This window comes from Panthera leo, chromosome A3, assembly GCF_018350215.1.
Source record: "Panthera leo isolate Ple1 chromosome A3, P.leo_Ple1_pat1.1, whole genome shotgun sequence".
Classification (NCBI taxonomy): Eukaryota; Metazoa; Chordata; class Mammalia; order Carnivora; family Felidae; genus Panthera; species Panthera leo.
The window spans coordinates 137,468,054-137,486,790 of record NC_056681.1 but is presented as its reverse complement, the minus strand read 5'-3'; the positions used below and the strand labels follow the sequence as shown (position 1 = coordinate 137,486,790).

The 18,737-nt window shown below is 53.9% G+C and overlaps 1 protein-coding gene across 11 annotated transcripts in view; it reads left to right on the top strand.

The window, feature by feature from the left end:
• DCDC2C (doublecortin domain containing 2C) overlaps positions 1-18,737 on the top strand; it is a 111,660-nt gene that overhangs the window by 17,997 nt on the left and 74,926 nt on the right. For 10 of the 11 annotated variants that reach the window (XM_042933752.1, XM_042933754.1, XM_042933753.1 and 7 more), the window contains exons 3-6: positions 3,931-4,007; positions 8,987-9,115; positions 13,446-13,583; positions 16,606-16,648. In XM_042933752.1, the coding sequence (XP_042789686.1) occupies positions 3,931-4,007; positions 8,987-9,115; positions 13,446-13,583; positions 16,606-16,648 (387 nt within the window). The remainder of the gene's footprint in view (positions 1-3,930; positions 4,008-8,986; positions 9,116-13,445; positions 13,584-16,605; positions 16,649-18,737) is intronic. The other variant, XM_042933755.1, reaches the window with a different exon arrangement.

The window sequence follows — 18,737 nt, the reverse complement described above, 5'->3', positions numbered from 1 at the left end:
ATTCCCAATGGGCTAAAATCTACCATAAGGTATTTTTGATGGCCTGTCATGGCCAGGACACTTAGTGACAGTGTGTCCTTGTGGAGATTACATAGTGGCTTTGGTTGGTCACCATGTGGGTATTTTGCCCGGTTGTTTTGAGGACTGGGCACAAATGTACTGGGACGCAGAGCAGGCGTTCAGTAACCCACAGCTGCCACTCGGGGAAACACACCTGTGGTTACCTCGGGCGTCTTCCGGCATTGCTGCGGATTTGGTTTAATTACCTCGGACTGTTGGTTACGGAGCCCGAAAGCCCACTGAGCCCCTCAGCCTCTCGGCAGGTGAGTGAGACACCATGTCGGAACCTGTCGTCCCCGTCGGGCAGTGACAGAAAGCCACGTGTGCTTTCGTAGGAGATCACGTGAAATGCAGGAAAAAAAAATCCAGAATCACGTATTTAATTGCTGGGGTTATTTAATTAGGCTGGTGATAGCAGGGTTAATGACTCATTAACACGTAAAAAAAAGCTATTAGCTCGCTGTTTCCATAATTTTATGCCATCAGCCAGAAAGCTGTTTCTTAGGGTAGTTGTACCTTAATAGAATTTTGCAGGGAATAATTTCTGTTGTTCTGTTATAAACCAGGTCAGTAAATTCGTGGTATTGCTGATACGGCTTTGGTTTTTTGGCTAACGGTATGCAGGTGTGTATAATTTCCTACATAGAAAGTAATTTTGTATATAACGTGACAAGAGGGTGACAGTGGACGGACGTGTGCATTACCACAATCTCCAGTGACCTCACTTTTTCCAGGACTCCTCCTGGAGTATCAGAGCTGTTTATCACCTGCCACCGAAGCATTTATCATTTATTCATCCGTCATTCATTCATTCATATTCACGGCATACTTCTCAAACTCCCGCGGTGGGCAGCTCATTGTTCAGGCAGTGGGGTCCTTGGTGGAACATGACGACCGAGGTCCCTGCTCTCAGGAGGCTTTGATTCTATGAGGAGGAACCAATAATAAGTAAATAAATAAACACAAAACTATTAGACGGTGTTACATGCTACGATGGCCATATTGGTCCGGGAGGGTCGCTGAGGAACTGCTTCTGAGTTGACTTCTTAATGCAAGAAAGGGTAAGCTGTGCTAAGACCCGGGAGAACATTCCAGGCCCCAGGTCTAGTGCAGGAACAAGCTTGATGTTTGGAAGAAGGCAAACGCGGGCTGTGGCGTGGGGAGGAAGGGAGGGGTGGGGTTGTCGTGTGTCTGCCGCTGTTTCCTCCACTGTTTCCTGGTTCTAAGCCAGGGGGCAGCCCATCGCGACGGGTGATTACCAGGACCGCGGCTCCTTGTGGGGAAGGGACTGTGGGGGGCAGGGGGCGAGCTGCAGAGACATGGGGCCACGGGGCCAGTGTGGCAGCGGTGGGGGCGGCAAGAACTGAACGCGTCCAGGGATACGGTTTTGAGGCAGAATTGAGAGATGCGGGGTGTAAGGGAGGAGACGACACAGTGGTGTCCCCAGATTTTGTGGTTAAACACATGGGTCTGTGCTGGCACCGGTTCCTGAGACCGGGAAGTCTGGGGACGGTCAGTGGGCTGTGGGAACAATCGGCGATTCTATCCGGGCCGTGATGAGACTGAGATGCCAGATGGTCTGTGGTCTGTCCCTCTCCATTCTCTCCCCACCTCCGTGTCTCTGCGTCTCTGCGTCTCTGTGTTGGGAGACTCATGTTTATTGGATTGAACATTTATCCCTGTGTGGCAGGTACGGCATTGTGCCTTTTATTAAACGTTCTCTCCCCCAAACCCTGCGAGGTGTATGGTCCCCGCTGCAGGCGTTCATAGATGGCAGCTCAGAGGTGAGATAGTCCCGGCAAAGTCACGGACAGTGAGCGCTGGGAGGCGAGCCCTGGTCTGTCCGAGTCCAAAGCCACCGGGCCGCCTCCCGGCTTCGCTCTGCTGTCCCGGTGCCTCTCGGCCAGTTGTCCCCTGCGTGTAATGGTGCCTCAGGCCCTCAGCAGGACGCCGAAGGGGCTCTCCACCGCTCAGTCCCAGTCCTCCTGACCCTTCTCCACCTGCCCCACGTGGACGCTGCCTCCTCGTCTCCTTCAGAGGACCCGGAACAGCACATTTTCCTCTCCTCGTCTAAAAAGTAGTGCTGGAGAGACCGTGAGATGCCCAAACCTTGTCACCCGTGTTAAGGGTACGTGCAGCTCACTCTTATACCCCAGGGTGAACCCCGGGGACGCGGGTCGGTGTTATTCTTGGCGAAGGAACTTTATAGATACTTTCACTCAGTGGGGTGATTCAGTAGAGCTGCACTAACCTCACAGGTTGGGCAGTCTCTGTGTGTAAATGAGCTGGGCACCACGGCAGGGGCAGCGAGTGGAGGGGGACCGGACATCCAGACAGGTCAGGCCGGGAGGCCCCACCGGGGGCCCTGGGGGACACCCTCTACCGCTGTGCCCGCTGTGCTGGAGCAGGTGTGACGAGAGTCTAGGTAGGCCCTGAATGCCGAGTCTCACTCAGCGGCGGAGCCTCTAGAGGTGGGAGGGGCTGGTGTCTCAGGGGCGGAGCCTGTAGAGGTGGGAGGGGCTGGTGTCTCAGGGGCAGAGCCTCTAGAGGTGGGAGGGGCTGGTGTCTCAGGGGCGGAGCCTGTAGAGGTGGGAGGGGCTGGTGTCTCACGGACAGAGCCTCTAGAGGTGGGAGGGGCTGGTGTCTCAGGGGCGGGGTCTGTAGAGGTGGGAGGGGCTGGTGTCTCAGGGGCGGAGCCTCTAGAGGTGGGAGGGGCTGGTGTCTCGGGGCGGAGCTTCTAGAGGTAGGAGGGGCTGGTGTCTCAGGGGCGGAGGCTCTAGAGGTGGGAGGGGCTGGTGTCTCATGGGCGGAGCCTGTAGAGGTGGGAGGGGCTGGTGTCTCTGGGCGGAGCCTCTAGAGGTAGGAGGGGCTGGTGTCTTGGGGGCGGAGCCTTTACAGGTGGGGAGGTGCTGGTGTCTGAGGGGCAGAGCCTCTAGACGTGGTAGGGGCTGGTGTCTCAGGGGCGGAGCCTCTAGAGGTAGGAGGGGCTGGTGTCTCAGGGACGGAGCCTCTAGAGGTGGGAGGGGCTGGTGTCTCAGGGACGGAGCCTCTAGAGGTGGGAGGGGCTGGTGTCTCAGGGGCGGAGCCTCTAGAGGTGGGACAGACAAGGTAGCGGGGGAGCGACTTTCAGAGGAGGTCACTGTGATGGAGGGGCCTCGAGACTGTGTGGGGCCGTGGCCTTGGTCTCGCCCCACCCAGGCTGTCAATGACGACAGTAGGACCCCCAGCAGAGGGATTTTGCCTGCCCGTGGCAGGGCCCAGACATCCTTCTCCTCCCCGCTGTGGGGGCCCCAGGGGGTGTGAGGTTGAAGCTGACCAGGCCCCGGGGTGGGGGGGGGGGCTCAGCCCCCAGGTTGGAGTCACAGGAAAGAGAAAGGTCCGGGGAGCAGGGGGGGTGGTGTTGTCCCCTGCCACAGGACGTCCTAGCTGGAACCCCACGGGCTGACTTAGGGGCCACACGCCCGTTCTTGGGGCCGCAGTCTGGCCCAGCCGGGTGCCTGGGGAGCACATCACGGGAGCTTGCTGGTCGAGCTGCTGGCCTGTCCTCAGCACAACGGCCCGGTCTGTGTCTCTGGACTTCTGTGACCTCCCGGCCGCCGCGCTCCGCGCCCTCGCACCCGACCTTCCGGCCTCGGAACTCACAGCCCTCTCGCCCCGTCCCCATGAGGTCACCTGCCCTGCGTCTGGGAGTCCCGGCCCCTCCCAGCAGGGAGTCTGCTCCCCCGGAGTCCTTCCTGGGTCCCCCCCTGTGCTCCCTTAGCAGGGCCTCCCTCCCCCCTGCACTGCTGTTTTGGGGGCGGTGCTGGGCAAACCATATTTAGCAAGTGGTTGTCTGAACCGAGTCCCGAGGCTTGCCTTTTCTTTTTGCAGATCAAACCGGTGGTGCATTGTGACCTGCACGTGCCTTCCAGGTGGCAAACTTTCCAGCCAACGTCCCGGCACGTCAAGTGAGTAAGGCCTCGCGGGCGAGAGATCACTGCTTGCTGTGGCTCCTTAAAGATAAAGTTCCAGTTAGACTCACCGTCACCCCCTCTCCCCTCCTCTCCTCCCTCCTCCCTTCCTCCCCCTCCTCCCCCTCCTCTCTTTTCTCCTCCTCCTCCTCCTCCTCCCCTCCTCTTCCCCTTCTCCCCTCCCCGCCTCTTCCTCTCTCCTTCCCTCTCCCCTCCTCCTCCCTTCCTCCCTCCCTCCCTTCCTCCTGTGCTCCTCTCCTCCCTTCTCCTTCTCTCTCTCCCACAGGGACACCTGTGTGATTCAGCCTTTCAGGTGCCGTGTATCCTTTCTTCTCTTTGAACCTTGATTTTGGAAATCAATCCAGTTGCCAGGCTGTTGAACAGTTTACTTGGGGCTGGAAGGGCGAGGGCCTCACACACAGAATTTAGTCTTAGGCTCTTCACCTTTTAAAAAACATCTAGCAGTTGTAGCTGCTGGACGTGGAAAGGACACTCACAAGTTATTTTCCCACCACGAGCAAAGACCTGTAGGGTTACCACACTTCCCGCTCAAGCGTTGGTGCAGGACTGGAGTGTGGCCCTGGGAGCCACAGCCGGTGCTATAGCTGTAGAGGTGCCCGGGGCAGTACGTCCGGGCTGATGGAGACGGCTTTGTGGGCCAGTCTGCCTTACGTTCTGGGGCTGTAGAAAGAACACGCTGGATTCAAACCATCGTGGGTTCAAATCCGGCTTTTCATCTCATCGTCTTTGTGGAGGTCACGTACCTCATCTTTCTGAACTGGCTTCCTGACATTACCCTCCCCCCCAGGGGTGGTGAGGGCCCCCCCGTGACACCTCCAGGAGAGGTGGGGGCTCCCCGGTGACACCTCCAGGGGTGGTGAGAGTCCCCCGGTGACACCTCCACGACACCCGTCCAAGGCTGGTCACGGAGCAGAGACTCTCCAAATCCTTCTTATATTGGGAGGTTTTAATACTTTACAGGTTGAAATCTCTGACGTGAGCGAGGTCGCGCCCTCCTCTCACCACGTTCTGCTCCCGGTGGACAGAATGTCAGTGGGCTTCCGCAGAGGCGTGGGCTCACCGTGTCTGAGGGTCACTAGCGGGCGTCCCCCGCACTCCTGACCAGGTGCCCTTCACGCTCGTGCCCCCCAGCGAAGGGCTAGGGCCCCTCGGCGCAAACCCCCTGTTAGACTCGTCAGAGCCCAGCCTGGGAAGCAGAAGGATGCAGGAAACACACCCTGTTTATTGGCCAAACGTGGCCCCTCCCCGTCCCCTCAGAACCTCCACGACCATGTCTGTAAAATACGTCCCCTTACGTGTCTGCAAGGTGCAGCCTTCAGTGGTGGGGTCTTTCCCTGCACCTTCTACAAATCTGAGAGCTGCTTGGACGTGACGGGAGGCACAGCATTTCCAAATTTTGTGAAGGGCATCTCTTTCTGAAGAATGTATACAAATCTCACGGTCCTTCCAGGCAAAGAACCTACGTGTTTGTTTGTTTGTTTGTTTTTTTGCATGAGCCAAGACATCAGTGATTCTCACTTATTTTGATGGACAAGTTTTGTCTGTTACAGATCATTACCCCCGGCAGCTTGTGCCTCGTCCTTCACATTGGTGTGCTAGAAATTCCACTAGATGGACCCAAATATCCATTCAAACGCAGTGTCTTTTCTACAAAGACCTGATCATGTTTGCTTGGAGACCTTGTAACTGCAAAAACAGGCAAACAAAACAGTTGCGATGGGTTCCGGAGGCTTCGATGTTGAAGGGAGAAAGTGGTTTCTCCCTTCCTCACAGATGGGGGGGGGGCCGGGGTGCTGGGGGGTCACGGCTGAGTTTGGACCCGGAGCCCGGCGCTCCCCTGCCTGCCTGGGTCTCCGCAGAACGGAGTTGGTGAGGCCACGTGGGTTTGAAGTGCGGAGGCTGAGGCGTGGATTTATGTCCTGCTTCTGCCGCTAAGCCAGCTGTGACGTGACAGGTGTTGTGACGGCGGATCATCGTCACCTGAGATCTGCTCCTAGATCTATGTGCTATTTCCTGTTTAAACAAAATTGAAAATATTTCCTATTTTAAAAACTCGAGGGGCGCCTGGGGGGCTCAGTCGGTTAAGCGTCTGATTCTTGATCTCAGCTCAGGTCATGATCTTGTGCTTTGTGAGTTCGAGCCCCGCATCGGGCTCCACACTGTCAGTGCAAGCCCTGCTTGGGATTCTCTCTCTCCCTCTCTCTTTGCCCTGCCCCCACTTGCTCTCTCTCTCTCTCAAAAAAAAAAAAAAAAATCTTAAAGAATTTAAATTATGTCCTACTTGAAATATTTAAAATATTTCCTATTAGGGACTCCTGGGTGGCTCCGTCGGTTAAGCGTCCGACTTTGGCTTAGGTCATGATCTCGCGGTTCGTGGGTTCGAGCCCCGTGTTGGCTCTGTGCTGACAGCTTGGGGCCTGGAACTTGTTTCGGATTCTGTGTCTCCCTCTCTCCCTGCCCCTCCCCCACTCACACTCTGTCCCTCTCTCTCTCTTTATCAAACATAAGTAAACATCAAAAAAATTAAAAATATTTCCTATTACACACCAATGAGCACATTATAAGGTGTGTTGAGTAGTAGGTTTATACCTTTAACTTCTTCTCTTATTTCAAAGTTTTTAAAAAAATGTAACTATCTTTTTGTGGCCCGAAAAATCTGTGCCCATGGCCTTATATAGCTCTAAAAGTTCTATGTTCAAAGTGAGTGCCCCGCCCTGGCCTTGTATCCTTGTAAGACAGGCTGGGAGATCCAGGCTTCGGCAAGCATATGTATCCTACAAATACCTCTGTGTATCCTCCTTTTTCTCCCCACATGATGCATCTTGGAGGTGGTTCCATAGGAGCCCATGTGGATAAGCTGTGCTTTAAAACAATGGCTACACAGCATTCCAAATTTCAGACATTCCCTCATCTAACCACGCCTGGCTTTTGCCCAGTGCTCAGGGGCTCCTGCCTGTCCATCACCTCTCCATCGCGGACTCTCCCCAGAAACCGTTCTTGGGCACTTAGGTGGGGTCGGTCATCTGTCGGGTGGCGGATGGACCGTCTGATCCGTGAAACCGGGCAAAGCAAGGGGTCTAGTTCATTCTTCAGTTTGGGAGATGTGTTCCATCCCGCATGCCCTCTGAACTTGTAATTTCCTAATCTTTAAGTTGGAAATAACACTTACTTCCTTTCCTTATCTTTAAAAATTACATTCTTATTATAAATAAACGTGGGAACTTACAAGAGTGTGAAGAATAAAATAAACATCCCTTATCTCACTCCTCAGACAACCGCCACTGGCCTGAAGAACGCTTACCCTCAGTGTTCTCTTTGTGCCTTCTGTCGTGTTTTTTACAGCATCCGTTATAGTTGACCATTTCCCCCGTAAATGCAAATCCTGCATAAACAATTTTAAACTGCTGCACAATTTATTATCGTATGGCCGTGCGACGATTTACGTAACATTCCTGGGTACCTGGACATGCAGGTTGGTTTTATATTTTCGATTCCATACATAATCCTATGGGAAACATCTTTGCATGTAAATCTGTTTCGTTTCCATGGGCTGGATTTCACAAAGTGGGAAGAATGGGTCAATAGTTATTGATCACAGACGTCTCATCAGTCTGTGCTACTGACTCGCCCCCGAGGAAGACTGTGCACGCTTCTAGCTTCAGCCACAGTGTATGTGTGTGTGTCTTAGGTCTGCAAGAGATGCCAAAATTTGGGGGGGAGGCAGACACAATTCAGTTCATAAGAGTTCCTATTTCCCCACACTCAGGTAAAGAGTGTACGTTAAATATCTTTAAAGATTTAAGCAAAAGCACAACATGACCCTGTTTAAACATTTATTTCCTGAATTATTATTAGTGACCCATGTTTGGAAAGAATTCTTTTGGCATAAGGAAAACCAATAGATGGAAACATTGTAGCAAATCTATTGTGGGCGTAATATCACATAAATGCATTGTAATATAACTTGCGCGGAACATTCTTTTCTAGGGTTATTTTGGGGCAATATTTTAAATATGGGAGAAGGGGGTTTCTGCATTGATTGGAAGCCCCTTGGTACAGCGCATTAGCAAAGAAAGTGGACTCTCTGTATTTTTTGCACAGATTAAAGTTTATATTTGATCTGAAAAGGCGATGCGTTCATCCAGTTTTAAATTATTTGCATTACAGAAAAACGGTAACAATGAAGCAACAGCAACCACAAATAATTATGTAAAAAACTGAAAACTAGAATTGTAACATTGAGCACCTTCGTGTTAAACACTATTCATCACTTTTAGACTTAAAGAAACAAGGCTCATAGTTTACATGATTTTAGTATGAGTTACAACAGCATGTAACTGTTGCCAAGTGGCTTGGACGGGGGGTGGGGGGGTGGGGGGGGTGGGGGCGGCCTGGCCTCATTAGCAGGAGAACTTTGCATCGAGTACCCCCCCCCCCACTCCCCCCCGCCCCGGACACGTATGGAAAATAAAATAAACCCGCTGGGATTCCAGCAAAGCTGTCTCCAGACTGCACGGGTGAAACCAATTGTTTCTACTATCTTTTTGGAGGATCGCACATTATTTCCTCGGGGACACTGTCTTGGCCTGTGGAAAGAGAAAGTGACTACACTTTTAATGGCAAAACCCGCCTTTTGTTTGCCAAACGGGCACCATTTTCTTCGCTTTACCCGCCATGGTGGAGGCATATTATTTAAAAAGCGGAGTTCCGTCCTGTTCATCTGGGTGTATTTTATTCCATGAAGAGAAGTTTCCGGGCGTCGTTGCAGCGTCACCGGACTTCCAGCATCGGGCGCTTGGTGACGGTCCCTCTGCGGATGCAGGCGGTGTGTGTGAGGGCTGCCTGGCGCATTGCGTGCTGCTTATGGCTCTGTCGTTCTAGATCTTTGAATTTCCAATGTTTCCCCCTCAAGTGTAAGGTACTAATGAATGCTTTTTTTTTTTTTATTCTTACAGTGTTTTCACAAATGGAAGACTATTTATCCCACCCGTAAAAATTATCATACCCAAATTCAGTCTGACGGAATGGAATAGAGTGCTGGCCATGATTGGGGAAAAAGTCTTCCCTCTAGGAGGCGTTCAAAAGTAAGGCTCTGTCACCTGGGGGAGACCCGGTCACAGTGTGGGGATGTCCTGCCGGGACCAGCAAGGGCTACAATGCTCTCTCATTAACTCTGATTTTAATTCTTGGGGGGCAGACATTATTTCTTGTCCCTTTACATACTTATTTTTGGCCAGTTTCTTTCATTTTTCACGGAACAAAGTTTATTGAACATCTACTATGTGCTAGGTGTGGTGAATGGGGTGAATGAGGCCATGGGGATGGACAGAGGTGGGATGGACAGTGGTGGGTGGACAGAGTGGGGACAGAGGTGAAGTGACCATGGGGGTAAACAGAAGTGGGATGGACAGAGGTGGTGTGGACAGAGGTGAGAGGGACAGAGGTGGCGTGGACAGTGGTGGGTGGACAGAGCAGGGATGACAGAGGTACGGTGGCCTTGGGGCCAGGGAGAGGCAGGGTGGCCGTGGCTGTTATGGGGGTGAATCCGGGGACAGTTTGGTGCACTTAGACCAAGGGCCTGGTGTGGATCAGAGGGTCAGAGTGGACCAGGAGAGAGCAGGGGAGCAGCAAGGCTAGCAGGTTGCAGAGGGAAAGGTTAAAGCCTCAGTGTTGGGAACGCTGCTGGGATAAGGAGGCCCCACTGTGGGAAGGAGCTGACAAAGCGCAGGGAAGACACAAGCCTTCGAAACTGAAAAGTAAGGGGTGCGGAGTGGTCCTGAGTGTTGGAAGGACCACTTTATGGACAGCGATGGTCTCCAGGTGGCCTTGGGTCGGAAGAGCCAAAACATTTACTCCTAATTCACTTTCTGTCAATGGTCTCTCTCGGGGGCACATTGCAATGTAAGCGACTGATTTACCATCAAGAGCTGTGACGCCAGCGATGAACACTGAGGGTCTGTTGGGAGCAGGACCTAAACTGTTGTTGGGAGCGTCGTTAACCTAGGGAGGGTGGTGAGTCCCAGGTGACCCTGCACGTGCCGGGGGAGTTAGCTGTCACCTACAGACCAGATGATTCCAGAATGCGGTTATAAATACCAGCGTTTTATTCTGAAAGAAAGAGAGACAGCTGCGTGGAGGAGACACTTGTGCGTGCTTCCGGAAGGAGTCAGGGTCAGCAATCCCACGTGTCACACGGGATGTGGCAGAGGCGAGGCAAGGAAACACGATATTTGGAGGGAAAAGAGCACGTTAGATTAATAAGCCTACTTAGTCTTTGTCCCCTTAGCTCTCTCCGGGTGAGGACGTCCGTGGGGATGAACACACAGGCACTGGTCTCGTCCCTGGGGGGCTCCCCTCGCTTGAGGGCTGGCCTGCAGCTCCTGGTGCATCTGGGACATCTGAGCGGGGCTTCCTCAGGGCCCGGCTTTCCTGCAGCCCCACCGCTGGGGACAGCTCCTTTCCTGCACCGCCCCTCCCCCCAGCCGGCCGGGTTCCCGCCGTGGTCCCAGAGTCACATCTGGACTCTATCTCCTCTGGTGTCAGTTCTGAACTGATTGCTCTATCTCCCCCCTCCCCGACAAGAACGTAAGCCTGTTTTCCTGCTCCTCAGTCTCCCCCTCAACAACCCCGGCCCCGGTGCTGAATTCTGGGTTATCGTGAACATGTTCTCTCTGATCGAACTTCATTTAATGACAACAGGGATCGCGCCAAGGCGCGTGGTCGCCCCGCTTCACAGATCCCTCCCAGCGTCTCTGCAGTCGCTCTTTCCTTTTTATTTAACCCCTTCCCGTAGAAACGTTCTTACTGTGAGTCCCTGTGGCCCATCTTCCAAGGCCTTGTCAAGGTGACGGTACTTTAATCGGGCCTCCCGTTTAACTGAGGGTTTGGCTCGCTTCGAACTTGTTTCTTCTCAGATTTTGAGAAGATGTCACTTCGTTGTCTTGGGCCTTCGCGACTGCTGTTGAAAAATCCGGTGGTGCGTGCGTGGTGTGTCAGTGGGCTCTTGCGTGGGGGGGAGCCCTTCGTATGCCGGCCTTCGTCCTTAGAAGTCCCCCTGACGTGCCTACGTGGGAGTTTTTCTGTGACCTCTCTGTCTTTGATGTCTGTTGACTTTCAGTTTGAGGTCCTCCCTCTCTCTCTACTTCTGTGAAGTTCATCTTTGTTATTTCTGTACATTTTTCTTCCTTTCCACTTTATCTTTCAAGATTCTTACTTTCTGGATGTTGGCATTCCTACTCATCCATACGTCTCAGCTTTTCTCTCAGACACGTTCTCTCTCTCCCCCTGCTTCCCTCTGGGAGACGCCCTCGATTCGGAGTCCCCACAGCGGCTTGGACCTCGTCCGCTCCCCACCTGCTCCGCGTCTCCCCGTCCTCTGGGATGTACTCTTTGTATCTGTTTTTCTAGTTGTTTCTTTGCCACACTTCCTTGTTGTTTCGTATTGGTAGCATCTGCCCTTATTTCGTCTATAATGTTTTTCGTGTTTATGTCAAATTCCCGGTCCATCTGATCCAACGCTTCCGCTTCTGGTGGAATCCACCAGACACGGTGGGCGGGTCGGAACAGGGTCTGCGGGCAGGGGCCCGGGCACTGCCACCGCTCAGTCTGCCCGCCTCCCTTCGCCTCCTGCCCACTCAGTGCTTCCCTGACTTACTCCTGGGGACGTCACCAGCTGTGCGGTCCTCCAGTGAGCCCAGGCACTGGCTGTCCCAGGGCAAAATGGCAGGAGAAGAACAGAATTCCAGGCATTGCTTTTCACGTGGAAACCTTGTGCTCCTGGTCGAGGCCACCTGCTGCCCACACAGCTCCCCGTGGCTGCTCATGGTTGTCTCCTGTCCGGAAGGTCCTGTTCCCCTGGGGCTGGTCTAAGGCTGCAGCTCCCCTGGCCCCCAGAGCAGCATGGGCATTGGCCGGCACTGTTAGGAATGTGTGTTCCGGCCTCATCCTAGACTCAGGAGTCAGAGGCTCTGGGCGTGGGGCCTGGCTGTCTACACGGTGGCAAGCCATCCAGGTGGTTCTGATGCTAAGGTCTGGGGGAGATGGGTGGAGGGCAAGCGTGGTTCTGTGGTTTCCACCCGCTCGGCCTGCCCTTCTCCCCTTCCCACTCTGGCGCTCGCGGCTCTGGTTCACGATCGCCTCGCACGCCTGCTGTGGCAACCTGAGCCTCCTCTCACGGGACAGGCTCCTTTCCTCCGTCCGCATCCCCAACGGCCAGCTGACCATTGCTCACACTCAGCTCCTGTCCGCTCGTCCACAGCGACGTCCACTCGCTGCGGCAAAGTCCATGATAAATTCCTCGCCTCAGAGTTCCAGGCTCCAGACTTTGATGCACAAATTCTGTGTGTGCGTTTCACACTTCAGTGACCATCAACCCCCGTGTTCTGGCTTTTGGCCCCGGCCCCTCCTGCGACCCCAAATGCTTTACGCATCTGCACGTGAAGAAATCTTACCACATCCTCACCCCACTGGTGCCCCCACTTTTGTGAGGCCTACAGTTGATTCCAGGTGGGTCCTCCTCTTGGAAGGATGGATCTTTGCCCTTCTTTGGTCACATTTCTGTTCCTAGGTTTGTGTACAAGCCTTGGTTTTGGGGAAGCAGTGACTTCCTTACCCATATTTTTATCCCAGACAGTGCCTCCCTCATTGTCTAGTGTGTGATAGATGCTCAGCATTGAGTGAATTGAATAATTTCTTTTTTAAAAGATGTTTATTTATTTACTTTGAGAGAGAGAGGAAGAGAGAGATAGAGCGAGTGCATACACAAGCTGGGGAGGGGCAGAGAGAGAGAGAGAGAGGGAGAGAATCCCCAGCAGGTTCCGCACGGTCAGCACAGAGCGTAATGTGGGCTCGATCCCACGAACTGTGAGATCATGATTTGAGCTGAAATCAGAAGTCGGACGCTTAACCGACTGAGCCACCCAGGCGCCCCTTAAATAATTTCTTAAGTGACTGAATTAGTGAATGAATACTTGCCAAAAGAAGACTATAGGATAAAAAGTAGACAAATATTAGTCTTTTGGTGCTCATAAAAAGGCGTATTATTGGCTAATAAATACTGGTTTGTTTTCCAAGAATTGTTACAACAAAATAAGCCAATTTGTATTAATTTTTGCTGTTATTAGTTAAAATTAATTGAACACCAACCAAGAGCTTACAATGTTCTCAAGGGCCCCTGAGCACTTGTACGTAATTAAAAATACACTTTAATTAAAAAGGCTAAAAATGGAAGGCAAGCCTGACCCTGGAAGGGCAGCTCCCACAGGCTTTAATTAGCTTGTCTGGACTCTGCTTGCTTAGATTTCACCAGCTCGCCCGCCGGTAGCCCACGTCCCGGTTGTCCTGTCTGCAAACGCCCCCAGTCCCGAGATCGGTGCTCGAAAGTGTCTGGCCCATTTCTTCTTTCTTTATTCACAGATTATTTACCATGAATGGACATCTTCTGGACAACTCAAAGGATCTGCAAGACAACCACTTTTACGTGGCGGCAGGACCGGAGACCTTCAAATATTTCCCTTACTGGAAATCCTCTAAGGTGCCCAGCGAGGTCCAACGGTGAGCACACTTCACCCCTTTACCTCCTGAGTGGGTAAAATCTGCCTTTTCCCCCAGGATTGTCCCCGTGTAAGGCCGGTTCAGCTATTGGCTGTTTTCCTGTAGTGAAACTCGGTATTGTCGTTTTATAAGTGGCACGGTTTTGGATTTTCAAAATTAGGCGTGGGGGGACTCCTGTGGTTTGATATATTCACGGGGACAGTAAGCCCTCGCGTTGAATGCGCTGTCTTTTCTCTGGGGACGCTGGGGGGTCTTAGAGGGAGGAGTCTCAGTGCGCAAACCAGTCGCAGCCCTGGCCCCGAGGCACAGGCGTGAGAGCCCAGCGCTCCCTCCGGCACCCTGTTCGTTTGGTCAGTTTCTCCTGGTCTGAAATCGAGAGTCCGACATCTTTCACTGGTCTGTGAAATCACAGTGGTGACTTTTATGGTGGATCCCGCCCCGGGCTAGCAGGTGCACCAGGGCGTGTGCTTCTGGACGTGCGGGAACGTCTGCAGGGAAGGTGAAGGTGTTGGCGGGAGCTCCCGTCCCGTCCCCGGAGAGGAGAGGGCTGGCTGTCCCCTCTCGGTGCATTTTGCTCTCTCCGCCGTCGCCGTCTGGAACAGGCCAGCCAAGCTCCAGGAGTTAGTGGACAACGTTGTCCTGTAGGCTCGTGCCCGAGGGACGCCCAGCGGCTTCACCCTGGACCTGCTTGCCCAGAGGCCCGCACTGATGCTCACGGGGACGGGCGTGGAGTCCCTGTCTGCCTGCAGTTCTCACGGTTCGTGGACCTTGAAGTCACCTGATAAGGTGTGTGACTTACATCTTCAGGGTGCCGTAACCTTTGCCGCTTCCTTAGAGAGACTTCAGTGCTCCACCCACCTTGCTTCTCGGTTGTATGTGTGCTCGAGCCTCGGTATTCCCTGCTCCAAATGCCGTGGGACCGCCAACAGTCCAGAACACTTCCTGACTTTTCTGACGTTGTGTTGGCAGGGACGGGAACCTGGTTGTTAGTCTGGGGCTCTCAGCGGCTACAGCTCCTGGTGAGCTAGTGTGTGTTCATACGGGAGTGGGGGGGTCCAGGCTCAGTGGTGGGTCAGGAAGGACGTGACCTGAAACACTGGAGTTCAGAGGTATGTACTGATCCAGATCCTCAATTTTTTGTTCCAAATTAAAGCCCCGGCATTAGGGCTAAGGCTGAGTTCGTTGCCTTTGGGCCCTGGAAGAAGAGAGGGCGGGGCGTGGGATGACAGACAGGCCGCCTCACCGATATGCCCTTGAGCTGCAGGGGGACAGGCCAGCCACAGCCTTTGTCGCCTGTCCTGGAAGGCAGGGCTCTGGTGCCCGGGGGTCAGGTGCCCCCCTCCAGGGCACATGGAGCCCTCCGCCTGGGAGTCCGTCAGAGGCAGTGTTTAACTTGGCGCCCGTGCCCGTTTCTGCACCCGGAAAGTTCCCGATTCCCAGGTCTGGCTGGGAGGAGCGGTTTCCAGCTGGTGGTGGGATTTTGTAGCCTCGTCCCGGGGTGTGTTTGAGCCACACGCAGCCGCAGCACAACTGTTTGAGGACCTGCCAGGGCCCTTCCCTGGGGCTGCTTCCTCAGCATGGTTCCTACGGTCATTGTCTCGGGGAAGGAGAAGGAGCTGTCAGAGCTCGTCTCGTGCTGGGACAGGCAGATGGGTTCACCCCCACCCGCCCCGTACGTTCCCCGCCCGGAGCCTGGGCCCCCGAGACACCGCCAGGGACGGTGTCTGTGGCGACCTTGTGCCCGTGTGCGCTCCTGTGCCGTTAGGGTTTCGACTCGGAGGCAGAGAGTGGCCTCTTTCGTCCTGTCCACAGACGATGACCCCGCGGCAGGTGGGCAGGTTAGGGTCCTGCCCACGTGCCTGGCAGCTCGGCCATGTCCCGAGTTTATTGACATGCTGATTCTTTGGTGACCGTCCTAACTGCGTGGTGGGTCGAAACACCTTAGGGGCTGTTGAAATGAGTCGAGTGGTTCTCTCTGTGTCCCCTGCTCCCCACCCGAGCCCCCGTCTCTCAACGGGTTTTGTCATTCACGTGCTGAACCCTGAACTGCATCGGTCGGTCGCTTAAATATCTTTCTCCTCGCCGAAGAGGTTGGGGCTCGGGAGGAAGAGCATCGGCAGAGCTGCTAGGAGACTGAAGTCCATTCCCGTACACGCCGTGGGCCAGGGTGCCCGTCAGCCAGGGAGCCGGTGCCAGAAGTGTCCCTCCCGCGCGTACCAGCGGTGGAGGTCAGCGTCCCTGCACGGGGATCCGGAGCGGGGGGTGTGCCTCTGCACCACGGTGGCGGTTAGACAAGGGGTCTGTCACGCGGTGGAAGGAGGCTGGGCTGGGTTCTGGACGGGCTTGGGGTCTCTGTTCTTCTCCTGATCAGCAGCGCGGCTCTGACCAAACCCTCACGTCTCCGAGCCGTGCGTCCTCTCCAGCCCAGGGAGGACGTGACACATGTGCCACAGGTCACTGCGAGAAATCGTGTTTGTGGGAGTGACTGTCGTTTGTCAAAAACCTCAAACATGTGGGTGCCCAGGCGGCTCAGTGTGTTAAGCGACCAGCTGTTGGTTTTGGCTCGGGTCATGATCTCACGGTCCGTGGGTTCGAGCCCCACATCGGGGAGTCCACTTGGGAGCCTCTCTCCCTCTCTCGCTGCCCCTCCCCCACTTGCGTGCACGCTCTCTCTCAGAAAATAAAAAGAAAACCTCGAAAATGTTAGGTTTCCCCCCGCGACTGTATGAAAGCTTTTGGACAGAGGTGCCCATAAGCACGCTGCCCGTGGGCTGGTTTACCACACTGGTGAGTGGAGATTTTCCAAGGTCTTCGGGAAGGAAACTGAGCAAACCTCGTTGGGGCCGTTTCTGCTCCTGAGACCGGGGAACAGCTGTGGACGTGAGCCCGGGCCGTCAGGACGCTGGACAGGCCTCCCTGTGGCCTCATCTTCCGGAAGGCCACGGCTGTAGTCTACGTTCTCGGAAAGAGGCTTTTTGGCTGATCTTTACCAATTTCTAGCTGACTATCGTTTGTCTTTCAGAAAGTACGTGGACATCGAGCAATACTCAAGAGAAAAGAAAAAAGTAAGTACTTTTCACACAGTGAAGCAGAAGCTGTGGATGGCCGTGGTGTCCTTGACCTTGATAAGGACGCCTCCCTGGAGAGGCCCCGCGGTGGGGACCCAGACTCCTGGGCACAGTGTTGGGTGCTGGGCTTGCCCCCTGTGCGTGTGGGGAATGAGGCGTTGGAGCTGTGGGTGTAGAACCGGGAGGTACACGGAGATGTCTGTGACGTACACACAGTGAATGTGAGGAGGAAGATGTGTGGTGTGGGACAGACAGGAGGGAGGGCGTCAAGCCTGGTGTGGCTGCCCTGAGCCTGAGGACAGCTGGGAGGGGGCGTCTCAGGGCTGGGGCACAGCTCACTGTGTGTGTGTGTGTGTGTGTGTGTGTGTGTGTTGCACATAAAGCACGAGAAGCGTGGCCAGCAGGTGTCAGGATAAGAGCCTGGATGGGCAGGTAGAAGCCAGGTCTTGGGGGCCATATGGGTCTTTGTCACCTGTGTATACAATGACCACATATCCCCACCGTCTTATAAAAACTGCATTTCAGTGGCTCTACTGACCTTAGGATTTGCTCAGTAAAGCTGTTGAGCATCTACTGTTTGCCTGTTCCTGGCTGCCCAGCCCTTGTGCTCAGGGACCCTCCGTACTGAGACCTCCCAGCCTTGAGACCCGTCTCCCCACGTATCGACCTCTGTTTTCCGGTATCTAGTGGCCGGCCCTTGGAGTGGCTTTTCTCCTGGTGCAGCTTGGATTTCATAACCACTATCTTACCCACGCTCTTGGAAATGCTTGGGCTTCCCGACACCCACGAGCCCCCGTGGCATCTGCCTGGCGAGAGTCCAGCCGTGGACGGGCCCAGAACCTTGCCTGTCCTCACTTGCGCCGAAGGAGCTCGGTGTTGCTGGCGACGATAACACGACTGACCTGACTCTTCTCGCTGAGATCATTCCTTTCCCACCTGCCTTCACTGAAAAGCCTCACTGCTCACAAATGCTTTTCGAAAGGGGTTTGGTAAATTTTGTTAGGGTTTTTTGCATGTCTGTTCATAGAGGAGATGAGCCTGGAATACTTCTTTATCGTGTTGTTCTTGCCTGGCTTTTGGCATCAAGGTTTTCCTGAATCGACTGTTTTTGTTTCGGTAGCTTATTTTCGATTTTCTTTCTCTACGGGCTGAGTTTAGCATTAAGTGTTTGTTGAATGAAGGAAAGAACGAGAATCATTCATTGAGAGCACGAAAACGATAGATGTGATTCTGCCCTAAGGGTGCATTTCATCTGGTTAGGATACATGACACATGGCCTGTCTCATCATAGAAGGGGCGTGTAAATGAGTCACGTGCACAGGGTGATGGCTCGCGGGACAGGGAGTAGGCGACACGTGGAGATCGGCAAACCCAGTGCAGGTCCTCGAGGGGTCAGAGAAGGGGGCCGCTGTTTCGGGGGACAAAGAGCCCACGTGGGTGTGCACAGCATTCCAGCCTCATGGAGTTTTCCTCAGGTTGCCTTAAGCAGCTCGCGGGTGGTGTGGGCACTGGGTTTGAAGCTGATACTTGGCGTAAATGCTACAACCTCAGAATCCCCTACTTTCGTGGTTTTGGAAGCTTCTGAGCAGAGGCCTGAAGCAGTAGTTTGGGGGGTAGCCCTTACTCGTTTTAGTCATGCCCTCATCTCATTATGTTGTCGGGTCCTTAGAGGTAGGCATAGAATTTTCTCTTCCTTTTAGTAAATATTTGTTCTATTTATGGGGCGCCTGGGTGGCTCAGTCGGTGAAGCGTCCGACTTCAGCTCAGGTCATGATCTCGTGGTTCGTGAGTTCGAGTCCCGCGTCGGGCTCTGTGCTGACAGCTCAGAGCCTGGAGCCCGCTTCGGATTCTGTGTCTCCCTCTCTCTGCCCCTCGCCCGCTCACGCTCTTTCTCTGTCTCTCTCTCAAAAATAAATAAACGTTAAAAAAAAAGAAAGAAAGAAATGGCTCAGGAGAGCCCGACTCTGGATGTAAAATCTCAAGAAGATTCGAGCAATTTATGTCTGTTACATTGTCCTCTTGCTTTATGCACAGGTACGGGATGTGATAAACATCTCTGTCTGAAAGTTCTCCAAGGGATTTTCCA